The following is a 13181-nucleotide window of genomic DNA, read 5'->3' as shown; positions in this document are numbered from 1 at the left end:
TCAAAGGGCGCCGATAGCCTAATGGTTAAGTCACGCGCCTCGTGCATAGAGGCTATAGTCCACGCAGCCATCGTGGGTTTGAATCTGACCTCGCTTTGCTACCTGCATCCACAACTCTATCTTGCGAAATTGTCTTGTCTCTCTTCAGCTGTGCTATCTAAAAAATGCTAATAGTTATAATAAAATAAAATGACGTGCTTACCTTTCAGATTCACCGATGATTTAGATTAAATTCTTATTTCTGTACTCGAGGGATGTCGCTCTGGAATATGACTGTGGCTTACTGGCAAAAGTCTTGACGTGAAATAAACTTTGATCGATATCCTACAGTCTATAAAAAACCTTCTGTAGAATATGTTCATTATGTGTTCCATCCCATGGTTCCATTCTAAATTCTCCCCTGATTCCAGACCAGTTCATGCTGTTTACTGATGAACAGAGGTGGAAAGGAACTCTATACATAACTTGTGTACTTTGTATTGAGTACTTCTTTACCTCATCAGTAACATAACATTTATTAGATAAGGCATAAAATATGTATAAAAAAGTGTTAGCATTTATAATAAGGTACACATAATTCAAGATATGTTAATCAGCATATTCATTAAAAATATCTCTAGACAGAGTTTGCATGTCTTTCAACTTGAACTGTGTGCTTGCTTCTTTTGGTTGCTTGTCAGACTGTTGACAATGACCAGAACTTGAAAAAGGAAGTCTTGGCTGAATGTCCTTTGTATCCTACTGGCTACAGGAAGCATCCAATATGCCTGTTCCCCCCGGAGACTTTAAAGATGACAGAGATGAAAGTGCATCTATATATAAATTATGGATTGATACCTTATTTGGCATGGATCTTTTGGATCATCCGCTCTAAGTTGTCCTTTAATAAATCTGTAAACTCTCTGACAACTGGCTGCTGTAACACCACAATAGAGTCCGTCCATCTATCCATCCAAAACGTACCTCTATTTACTGCTTTTGGAAAGAAAGAGAGGAAGTTGTTGTAGGTCTGATTGAATTACAAAGTATTATATTACTGACTATGGAGCTAAAAAAAAAAAAAACATTTTTAAAAGGTCTTAAAGCAGTTAGAAATATCACAAACATTTCACAGAGATAGTAACCAATCATCAATCAGAACAGTAAACTTTATTTATTGTTTCCAGCTGCACTGTATGCTATATGTTCACCTTGTACAAGAAACAAATACAAATACTCACACTAAAAACCAAACAATCTGCTAGCAGCCGTCTCTTGCTAACGTCACGGGGCTAAATGGGATGGATGTGGCTGCTGTTGTCCCCAGAGGGTTCGATGCCTCCAAGAGCCACAGCTGGCTTCCATTAGAGCGGAAAAAACAAAAAAGAAACTATGTGGAGGAGAGGGTGGAGTCCTTCACATAAGACTATGGTTTTACGAACTTTGAACGGGGAAAAATACAAATCTAACAGGACTGAAAACCTTGAACATCAAAAACATACATTTGATATAGAAAAAAAAAATCCACAATGGAGAAAGATTAAGGGACATGAAATTCAAAACTCCAGAATTTTCTTCATTGTTCAGTTTTGGACTTATTTGATGGTCATTTTTTTCCTGAGACATTTATAGTTTTTTTAATTTTCCCTACCTCTTTAGCTGGTGCTGTGGGTCCTTTGGGTGCAACAGATATTGTGGACACTTACCAAATACGTTAGGTACCTCAGTTCACCAGAGTTGGAAAAGTTACAACAGCAATATTTCATCTAGGCTCAATGTACATTACCTAACCACAAGTGGTAGATGCTCTTTCTTCTTCTTCTTCTTCTTCTCTTTTTGTTGGTTTAAAATGTAGTGGGGTTTTTTTTTTAAACCACACAAGCCTTAATATTCTTCCTGGAACTGGAAACCACATTTACTGCCCCACATCTTGTCTTTACATTCAGGGGCCACCAGCATGATGATTAGAAAAGAGCTAAGGTGGCGTCCATATATGGGAGGGAGACGGCAGATGTTTACTTTTTCTCGTCTGCATAACATACATGTAAGTGTAAATCCACTCATTTTAACACACTCCAAGAACAGAAAAAAAAAACAGATATTCACTTGAAACAGAAACACATAACATAAGAGAAACAGAAGATAAAAATAGAAAAATAACACAAGACATATTTGCACTGGAATGGGTGACACTGATAAAGAAGGGGAGAGTCGACGGATAGTTAATGAAGTCCTTATCCCTTCAAGTTCTTCCTCTAAACAGGGGAGGGATGGTCAGATTTCCATCCTGCACGTGGAACTGTCAACATGTCCCAGAGGCGAGGAGGAATCTCCCTGAAATATACCCAAAAATAAAGATCAAAACATAAATGAAGAAAAACAGATATGGAGGAGGAAAGGAGTCTGAGTTTGACGGTCAGTCCCATCTCAGTGTGGCAGCTCATGTGTGTGTTTGTGTTAACATCCGCTGTCCTCACTTGGGCTTCATAGTTTCATACAAAAAGAAACTGTGTGAAACGTTGCCCTGCAGGCAGTCTGCTGGTGGGTTCAGATGGCTGAAGTCAAAGTCGGATGCTTTTGATGGTAAAGTTTTCTGAGATTTTTTTTTTGTTGTTGTTGTAGTTTACATTGTTTGAGTCTGTCCCCGCTGCTCGCTCACAGCAGCAGTCCTACGGCTCGCTCATGTGCTCTCTCAACGGGTCGCCATGTTTGGAGGGTTGGTTGGGGGAGATGGCCTGTGACGGATGGGTACCAGGGGGCAGGGTGTGGGCAATGGGCACTCCCCCAGGAACCAATCCCTCCATAGGTCCAGGAATCCCACCGGGGGCGACACCCATCACACCAGGAGGGAATCTGAAGGAGGACAGGAGGTGATGAGCACGCACGACAACTAGCAGAGGAAGATGACTCAACATTCTATACATATCAGAAATTATTTGTTTTTTCTTTTCAAAGCTGAACTTAAATGTGTGTCTCCCATGCACAACTGTCTGGAGAAACTACTACTCAAAAGTTTAAAAAAAATCAGAATTAATACTTGAAATTGAAAAAATCTGAAATTTCAAACAACTTCATATGATAATGTTCTTTTCAACATAGTAATGAATATTTAACATATTAGTGCTGGTGGAATTTTAAAGCATAATGACCTCTATGAAACAACAAGAAATGACGGAGGTTAGCGTGGCGAGCTTTAATGTAATACATGGGAATGGCAGGGTCTTAATTCAGGGAAGGGGACGGACTTTAAAATGTCATACACTCAAATTACCTAAACAAAAGAACATCTCACTTTCCTTTCCATACGTCATTTCTCAACAGATACCCCTCTACTTTTAGCACACTTCATGTAATGTAGATTTAAACTGTAAACATGCAGATACAGCCTCAGTTTGCACCCAATAACCCAAAGTGAGAAAGTAAACACATGTTTACAGACATGTAGTACAAGTAGAAAACAAAAAGGGACTCCTCAATGAATTCTGACGGAACAAGAATTAAAACAATTAAAGTAAGTTAACTAGTAAACTAACTAAGTAACCTAATCCTTTATTAAAGGGAGGCAGAAGGGAAAATGTGTGTGTGTGTGTCTCATTGAAAATAAACAGCTGATAATGAACCAGGTTTGTCTGTAAAGGTCTGACTAGAAGGTCGACCCCATTATGCATCACCACAGAGCAGCTGTGCTTTTCTCCTGGTGACACCACTTTGTGTCCTTTCACGCTACTTCTCACTTAAGAGCTCCTTCACTCAAACATTGCTGCTCTCTTTCATACTCAGCTATTTCATTATTTAAATCCATTGACTTCTTATGAAAGACTACTAATTGTGTATTGATTTCCAATGTGTCAAATGTAACTTTAAATGTAGAAACCAGTCACCACCAGTAGAGTGGTCCTTGGAGTCAGGGGGAGGTTCAGGGAATTGATGACATGAGATTGGCAGAGTTGGTTCAGTTACAGGACAAGGGAGTTAGGAGTGTGTGAAGCAGGAAAAAGCCTCTCAAGATTTCAATGGGATTTGGTTTCATAAATGATGTTCATTTGCTCTGGCCTGTGGGCCAGCAGTGGTAGTATTCATTTACCTGGTTGAGAATTAGGAATATAATTTGTCCTGCATTCCCCCCGATGCTATGGCCTGTACCATGGTTTGGTTCACTCGGCTGTGTGAGAGAAGCAGTTCATTCTGGTTGAGACAAAACTGAGAAATGAAGAGCCTAAGCTTAACATGGGATCAATTCATTTGGGCCAAGTTCTACGTAAATACGCCAGGAAAAAAAAAAAAAAAAAAAAAAATAGGACCCAACCTAATATTCATGTTAACAAAGTCAGAATTTGTGACAAGTATACATTTGAACATCTAAGCTAACCCTCCCCCAGTGTGTTTTCATCCTCATCTCCTGCAGGTGTTGAGATGACACAGGTGTTATCTGTGCAGAGTAGCCTGCAGGGGTCACATAATTCCACCTCCTACCTGTAGGCAGCACCATTCATCTCAGGGTGAACTTGAGGCTGTTGCTGCTCCATCATCCCCCAGGGCGCCGCCGTGATGAAGAACTCTTTGTTGACACAGTTTCGGAGGCTGTCCGGAATACGGCCTGCGTCAGGAGGAAAGAAATTGCACATTGGTGAGATGAGACAAAAAAATACATGTGGTGTGCTTCATCATCCTCAGGTTAGAAACTCAAACGCTGTTTTTATGCCATATTGCTTTGCTTTAGGAATATAGCTGAGGGATTCTGACAAATCATTATCAACTTGATCAGCAACTGAAATGACAATTGAAAAAAACATCTGGCCAAGTGAAATCACATATTTGGTAACCCACTAGCTAACATGCTTCAACATTTTGATAGGGCCACCAATTCAAACAGCTTGTAAGATGTTGGCTACATTTTAGGAACAACAGCTTGTGTCTGCACTCGGCCAATTAGCAGCTAAATTCACCATAAGCAAGGAATGCCTACTATTTGATGATTCAATGTCATTCAAAACTTTCACACGGTTAGCTTGGTAGTGGTTAAATGATGTTAGCTAAAGGAAAGCAGCTAACGGATGATCAAGTGTGCCATTTTCCCTGAAATGTGGCCTGATGTCTCTCCTGATGTTCACTATCGATTGTCTTTTCAGTTGCTGCTATTAATGAGATACTCTACATTTCCATGACCTCCCACCTGGACCTCAGTCGTGTGACATTAAAGTAGCATCAGAGCTTCCCACTATGACCGTAACTTTACGTTGATTAGCTGCCGTGTTCGTGTGGGTATTTAAACATGTCTTTATACCAGTGATGGCTCGGCGTATCTCTGTGGCGGCGGCCTCTCTCATCTCCAGAGAAGCCTGCTCGCTGTACCAGGCTGTGTGGGGGGTGCAGATCAAGTTGGGGGCGTCTTTCAGAGGACCTTGGGAAAAACTGTTCCAACAAACAGAAAGAAAAGAAGACCATGAATTGAAGGGATTTTAACTTCCTCACTTATTCTGTTGCATTAGCAGTTTAAAAATATTTGAGATTCTTTACTGAACCAACAAATAAAACGGTATGGTTAAAATGTCTTTAATAAGAAACTGAAATGTCAACCTGAAAGGCTCCGATTCGTGGACATCCAAGGCGGCTCCCCGTATCCTGCCTTCTTTCAGGGCCTGAGCCAATGCTTTCTCATCAACCAGACCCCCTCGTGCAGAGTTGACCAGGAAAGCACCTTGACGCATCTAAGGACACACACAGCAGCACAGCCATAAAATGTGTATTTTCTCAATATTCTCAGCGATACAACATCGAGATGTGTGTGTTTGAAGTGCTGTCAGAAGTGCTGTCATTGAACCACTGCTGCGTGGGAAGACATTTCTATAAAACCCAAACAAATCCTTTTCAAATCAAGAATGACAAGTAAACAAAAGGCTTTTCAAAGAAAGGGCAACATTCAAACGACACTAATCCCTTCAAATTTTCAGAAGAGAATAAGGCTTTACATAAAACAAGAACGTAGGTGATGATGGAGAAGAACGCGCACTCCATTGGAAGGCTAAAAAGCAGCGCACAATTTCAACAGAAGGAAATAGTTTAAATGTCATCAGCCATTGAATTTAACACAACTTGCAGTTCGTGTCATATCCTGCAGATGGCAGCAGAGACAACGAAGACTAAGTGGAGAACTGAAGTGTTTCTTGTGATAAGCATGTTAGGGGAACAAAAAATCTTCTGACTCAGCGTTATTTCAGGCAGGAAAAAAAGCAGTTTCAAGTTGTGTGAAACCTTAAATGTAAAACTGTTGATGATAAAATACACCCAGGTGTTAGATTAGCGGCTAATTCACTGAGGCTGGTTAACTTGGTTGGCACAGTGAGTTGGCTTGTCAGTGGCATTCCTTTGCTGGTCATTATATATATACACATACTAATATATGAAGTATGATGGATTACATGGCAGAGAAGATTTACATTCATACCATCTGAACCCTAACATGGCTTATATCATAATATACATTTGCCAGAGAACAGGCATGATGTTTCTTTCAACTTCAAAGCCAGCATGCTTGGTTCATATCCAGTGAGGAACATACACAATGTCCCACTTTGACTGCATGTGGTCCTCGGTTGTTACGCAGACACGCATTTGGCATTGCTTGGGTCACAGTGACCTCAGAGTGATGCATATTAATCTTAACCCATAAAGAAAAACAATAATTACAGTAAATAATGCAAATATGTCACGACCACCCCCCATATGTACATCCCTCTTATAATGGATCATAGAGATGCTTTGCATGTTCTTGATTTGAGTATCTTCATACCCTTGAAAAGGTTGTTTAACAGACTGAAAGTAGGAAGTTGCCAAAGGAGTGCTTGCTGCGAAAGAGTGCCAGCAGCTGGCCAAATCAGTAAACAGTCACCGGGTAAAAGCTGTGCTACCAACCTTCAGGGATCATTAGCCTACCCAGAAGAATGTGCAGCCTGCTTTGGAGCAAAACATGAGCTACTTCTAGGCTGATTCTTTTTTTTGAAAGTTAAAGGCACTTTGAGCTTCTCAGATGATCTTGTCCGCCGTACCTGTTTGATGGTGAAGTCGTTGATGAGGTGGTGGTTGTGTTCATTAAGGTTGCAGTGCAGGGACACGCAGTCACTCTGGTAGAGCAGGTCCTGCAGCGTGTAGACTCGCTGAACGCCCAGCGAGCGCTCCAAGCCGTCCTGGAGGTAGGGGTCGTAGAAGATCACGTTAAAGCCGAACGCCTTGGCCCGCATCGCAACCGCCTGGCCGGAGCGACCTGAGGGGGGCATGAGAGGGGAGAAAAAACTCTTTAGAGAGACACTAAGGAGGTCAGCTGGAACATAAATCCAAACCTTCTCTCGAAAGCAAAAACAATATGTTTTGTTTCTGTTTTTTTTTTTTTTTTTTTTACCAAATTCTCTCTTAATGCCGTCATTTTTAACATGCTGAAGTTTCAGTTACTAATGTGTCAAAGAAGCAGCTAACCAAATCCAATGAGGCCCAGCGTCTCTCCTCGGATCCTGGCCGCCCCAGACGCCACCTCTCGGATCTGCTCTACGCTCTGGACCCGCGTGCCCTCCCGGAGAGCCTGGTACAGCCAGGTGTTTCGCCGGTACAGGTTGAGGATGTGACAGATTGTTGAGTCTGCTGTTTCTTCTACAGCCGCTGAGGGGATATTACACACTGCGATGCCTGGAAAAGGTAAGACGGGAGAGACAATTGGAGCTGATATCACAGCGATAACATCAATACTTCAGATGAAAAGTAAAATTAGCATGTCACAGTAGATACAAAAGTTATTAAATAATGAATGCAGCTGTTTTGAAGATATATACGTGCAGTTTTATAAAAAAAAAACAACACAAAGATAATTTATTTCTTTATGATTGTGCCGCGTATAAAACTAAATTTAAAGGGAATACAACGGCTGATCATGAATGAAAAAAGTCCATGTCAGTGAGCTGAAATGTTTTACAGCAAACAACAATAATGAGGATATCACACTAAATCCTGCTTTCAAACCAAACATATGCTGAAGGGGCCAAATGGGAATCTGAGGGAGAGTTTCATATCTGTTGGAGCATCTGCTCTGCATATTATGCAAACAGTTCCATTACTTATTCTGTTTACAGTGGCTCATCATTCCTGTTACATATGTTGTTTATGTTCAGGCAATAGAGTGAGCTGTTTCATGTGGCAGCCTTTCAAACGTACAACATCGTTACACAAAATCAACAACTTCTATTTTCTTCTTCTTTTCTCTCTTGATAGTATTCATGACAGGTACAGCCCCCCTCCTTGCTTATTTTCATTTCCATCCTCGTATGATGAGGGTCTATCCGTCCCTCAGTCTCACCCAGCTCCCCTGCAGCCTTGATGTCGATGTTGTCGTAGCCACTGCCGATGCGGATGATGATGCGCAGCGCCTTGAACTTCTCTAGGTCTTCTCTGGTCAGGGTGATGGTGTGGTACATCATGGCCCCCACGGCTTCATTCAGCACCTAAAGGAGATGAGAAAAAAATACTCAGTATTAACTACCTTAATACATCAGTATTTTACTTGCATCACATTTCTGTGCAACAAATGTTAGACCATATAAATCTGTGTTAATGTAATAAATAAAACAATAGTATTGTTTAATCAATAACATCACTGCATTCATATTGAGACAGTTTTTCCAAGACCGAGCGTTACGTGAGCACCGACTCGGAGCCAGCATGAACGAGAAAGCTTCCAAAAACTTTTTTGAACCTAAGTTATGTCCGCTGCTCTTCATCTAAATGCAAATTGATTGTTTATTTGTTCTCTAAAATATGAGTGGTTGACTGTGTGTTTATAATGAGTGTTTGCCAAAGCTGGTTTCAGTCACACTGTCACTCAAGCTGATTGCAAACAAGGTTGGAGTGATTGCAGGCAAGGCTGTAAAGTAGACTGACAGCTCCCGAGAAGCTCTGCCAGCCACAGCTGCAAAAGAACAGGTTTAAATCCACAACTCCCTAACTGAATTAAAGTAATCCAGCCAGATTAGTATAGCCACGAATTTCCATACACTTTCTTTTTTTTTTTTTTATTGGAGCTAGCTGTAGTAAGAAGTAGAAGAAAGCTAAATCCAAGGTTAGAGCTCTCCTGTTGTGTTAATCTCATTACTTTAGAGAAACAGGCCAGCAGCAGACTTTGCTGGAGAAGATGCTGTAAAGTGACACAGAATGAATCAACAGCAGGCTGTTGATCCGGAGCGGAGAGAAAGTTTACATGAAGCAGAAAAGAGTGAGCAAATTATTTTAATTAGTTAAAAAATGTAAAAATCTCTCTGCAGTGTGCTGGCATGTCACGACGTGTGCACCTCCCAATATGGAATCATGAATATTGCAAAGGTCAAAAAGCCCGTTATGAAAGAAACACACTGCACTTAGTCCACCGAGTGAAATTTACAGACTTTTAAAGAAGTACCGTAAAATAACATGGCCATTCATTTATTATTCAAGAGGGAGTTTCATATGAGGAACTAGTGTTGTAGTGCTCGGAATCTGTCTTGGTCTCAAGACCACTTTTTGAAGGTCTTGGTCTCGTCTTGGAATCAAAAGCATTTTTACTCTGTCCTGTCTCGGTCTCAGACTTGGCAGACTCTGGATTTGAAATCAAGACTGGTCAAGACCACCACTGATAGGCTATTTTCCCACGCCACTACTGTCATTAAAAGGAAAATGCCCCTTTCTAAACAACAAACGACTTCAATTAATTTGTAGTTTTTGTATTTTTTACCCCCGGTTACGGCTGCAACCTTCCCAGTGTTACGGTCTCAGTGAGTGACACACTCTGTGCACACAAGCGGCAATGGATAGAGACTACAGGAGGAGCAACACCTGAAAAATCTTAAATTCACTATTTAATGAAGTCACATGAACCTGACGAATCCAAAGAAACATGTTATTTCTAGATATATACACTCTATATACATGTTTTTTTTATCAGCACTAGTCAGGTTAATGTGGCTTTCAATAAGTTTAATGACATATTATTCACCAGAAGTTAGAGGAACAAACTTGGAGTCTTTTGCATAATAGTGCTTTGAAAACGTAAGTGCAGGGACTTTTAAATGTTCAATCTTGTTGTGATTTTTTTATTGATATTTATGAAATTGGTCTTGACTCTGTCTCGATCCAGTTGGCTAAATGGTGCTGTTAAAGGCTCGGAAAGCCAAACAAAGTGTGGGATCAACATTTTGAAACAGTCACAGGTTTGGTTTGGTTTAGGAAAGATAACTGTTTTGGAAGAAAAAAAAATAACATTGATTTTTACAGTCCACGACTATAAGGCTCATGTTTTCTTAGCTGAAATAAGAGCGTGGCTCTGGAGAGAAATAGCCTCTGAGCTAAAGTCATGAAGTTAAACTCAGAGGAAATGTCTCCTAGCCAATCACAGCATGGGGAAAAAAAACATGACACGGTTGATTACTGACTGTTAAAGGTGTTAGAAGACGTAAATGTTATGAAAATGAATGAGGCAAGCTGTCTGACGCTACTCTCAGTCTTTATGCTAAGCTAATCGCCTCCTGGACTAAGCATGTTTTTAAAGGATAATTATTCTTCCCAACCAACACTCGGTGACCTCTTCAAAAACAGTATCCAGCGATTCCTTTAGATAGATAGATGATCACGAGGGAAATTCAAAATGTAAAATGATTTCAAATATGTGCACATAATATAAAACATCATTTAACAGAGTCCTGTTGAACTTGATGCACCTTTCTGTGTGGGGATCAGTTGATGCCGTGTTGTGCCATGGATTAATCAAGGTTAAGACTTCAATAAAATGGTCTACAGCGGGATATCTGAAAAGTCACGAGGAAACAATGACTGATTCCGGCCTCAGTCATTTGTTAAATATTTCCTGTCAATCACTTTGCCCCCGACTATCAGAAGGAGTCCTGAATGCCTCAATATTCACAACAATGCCTTTCTTCTCTGACAAACATGACATGCTCCATTTGACATCTTGACACCTTCTTTTAGGGAGAAACTGTTTCTTTCCTAAATCATATTCTCAACAGTGTTTGACAATTTTTTTGCTCGTCACTAAAACAGCGGCACTCAAAAGAATTAAACGGTGGATAATGATTTGGCGTTTAAAGACACTTGAAAAACACACCACTTTTTATCGTCCTGCAAATCAACAACGCTTGCATGACTTTCCCATGACTTTCCTTTTTTAGTTAATACACCACAAGTCTTTGAGAGCACGATAAAACACTAATCACAGCAATTTTGCAGGTCCCTACTGGCTCTGAGTTTACAGTGATTCCTTAAATAACGGACCCACATCCACACAGTAAATATAAAAAGACAGCAGAGTGTTTGTGTTTGCTTGTTTGGTGTTTATTGTTTGTTTAGTTATGTGTGTGTACAGTCCTTCACTTCTAAAAACCTGCAGCACGTCGGTTGGGAAGTGTGTAAAGTGTGTGTGTGTGTGTGTGTGCTGTTTGCCCCATCTGTACCCTGTGCTGTGCTCTTATAGTTGTGGGAATGCTGCCAACATCGATCCTCCCAGATGGGTCCTCAGTATGTGTAATGTGTAACTACGAGAGCATCTTTTTGGATGGAGACTGCTTGTGTTGTGTGTGTGTGTGTGTGTGTGTGTGTTTGACATAAATCCATAACTGACAGCGGTTTTCATAATAAGAGGAAAGGGGGATTTTCAATTGTTTCGAGCAGAGCCTTTCCTTTTCTTGATTTGAGTCTTAAGACACCAAACCTCCATCCCCCGATTGTTAAATTGCTGCAGCTTGGCTCTGGCGTAAAAAGGCAGTAAAAGAAGACAAATGTTTCACCCACTCTGGCTGGGAACAATTACACTGCATTTCTATTAGCAGCCTCCTCCTCCTCCTTATTTAACAAAGCAGCACTTCAGCACCCAGCGGGATTAGAGTCAGTGATGAAACCATTAGAGGTGAACTGGGAGACAGTAAGAAGCCAGTGGGCTGAAATATTATTAAAACATCACAGAGGAAGAGACACAGTAAGAGGAAATAGAGGATTCTTTTTCACTCAAGTGAAGGCAAATTATTCCACACACACACACTTTCAAAAAATCATGTTGAGTCAGTATTACAGAGTGTGTGGGCCTGCCATTAAGTGTAGACACTTCCAGTACTTCCACCACAACTATTGTTGCAGCAGACAGACTACAAAACAATGTGCTCTGGCTTTTCTGACCCTTTCTCCATTTGTATGCTGCTTGCACATCAATACAAACTATGATATGTGAGAGTGAACTAGGACTGTAAAACAGCAAAAGCAGTAGTGGCTTATTATTGAAAATGTCTTGTAAAAATGTTTTGGCATCATTTTGGTTCTTTGATGTCAATTCAATTCTCATTTTATTGATTACGTTCACAGTTATACATAGTACAATGCTGTAATGAAATGATCTTGGTACCAGTCCAGCCAAGGAAATATAAACACTCATTCTATTCATTTGTATCTATTTTAGTTGTTTCTTTAACTTATTGTTGTTTTTGTAAAGCACTTTATAACCTGGGTTTATAAAGTTGCTATATATATATATATATATATATATATGAAGTTGTGTTATATTTAACATTATCTATTTTTCTTACTGATACAAACTGGGGCTTCTGAACGGCTGTTTTCATACCTTTTCATGTATCTCCTGTGTGGACTGGGCATCACAGAAAGCCACGGTTGCCAGGTCTTTGAGGATGGGCATCTCCACGGTGCAGTCGCGCCCATCCAGCAGCGCCACCAGGGGGCGCGGGTGCATAGGCCCATTCATAATCTGGGGCCGAATACCTGCAGAGACAGAGAGAGAGAGGAGTGTGAGTTAATTATTTATGTCTGGCACACACACACACACACACACACACACACACAGAGAGTCAAAGTGAGCTGCAGAAGCGGCTCTAACATTGTAAGAAAATTCCTCCCAGCAGCAGGAAGTGTTTACCCAAGCTAAAACTGTGTGTTCTGTTTGTGTGCGACACACACCTATACACACACACACCTGAGGATGTGTAGCTCTCTACTTTTTAGTGCCATCATCATCTCCCTTACCTGGCAACACTGGTCGATACCACACACGCATGCACACTCAAAGACACACCACGATGATATGAATGCCCCCCCTCTTTCTCACTGCTATCCACACTGTTACCAGGCAACAGGTCCTTTCACCCCATGAGGTCATCACCTCCATTATC

General features: G+C 40.8%; 1 protein-coding gene across 5 annotated transcripts in view; it reads right to left on the bottom strand.

Moving 5' to 3' along the window:
- Positions 1–1129: 1129 nt before the first annotated feature.
- The window catches only part of ctbp2a (C-terminal binding protein 2a), a 68424-nt gene continuing 56372 nt past the window's right edge, over positions 1130–13181 (bottom strand). For 2 of the 5 annotated variants that reach the window (XM_061039980.1, XM_061039977.1), the window contains 8 exons: positions 12620–12774; positions 8321–8465; positions 7450–7656; positions 7026–7240; positions 5557–5687; positions 5264–5391; positions 4453–4576; positions 1130–2832 (listed from right to left, as the gene is read on the bottom strand). In XM_061039980.1, coding sequence (XP_060895963.1) covers positions 2649–2832; positions 4453–4576; positions 5264–5391; positions 5557–5687; positions 7026–7240; positions 7450–7656; positions 8321–8465; positions 12620–12774 — 1289 coding nt within the window. In that variant the 3' untranslated portion in view covers positions 1130–2648. Of the gene's footprint in view, positions 2833–4063; positions 4180–4452; positions 4577–5263; positions 5392–5556; positions 5688–7025; positions 7241–7449; positions 7657–8320; positions 8466–12619; positions 12775–13181 lie in introns of all 5 variants that reach the window. The other 3 variants (XM_061039978.1, XR_009673269.1, XR_009673270.1) reach the window with 3 other exon arrangements.

Source organism: Labrus mixtus, chromosome 6 (assembly GCF_963584025.1).
Source record: "Labrus mixtus chromosome 6, fLabMix1.1, whole genome shotgun sequence".
NCBI classification, from domain to species: Eukaryota; Metazoa; Chordata; class Actinopteri; order Labriformes; family Labridae; genus Labrus; species Labrus mixtus.
Note: the sequence above shows the minus strand (reverse complement) of the source record. Positions and strands in the feature narration are given on the sequence as shown.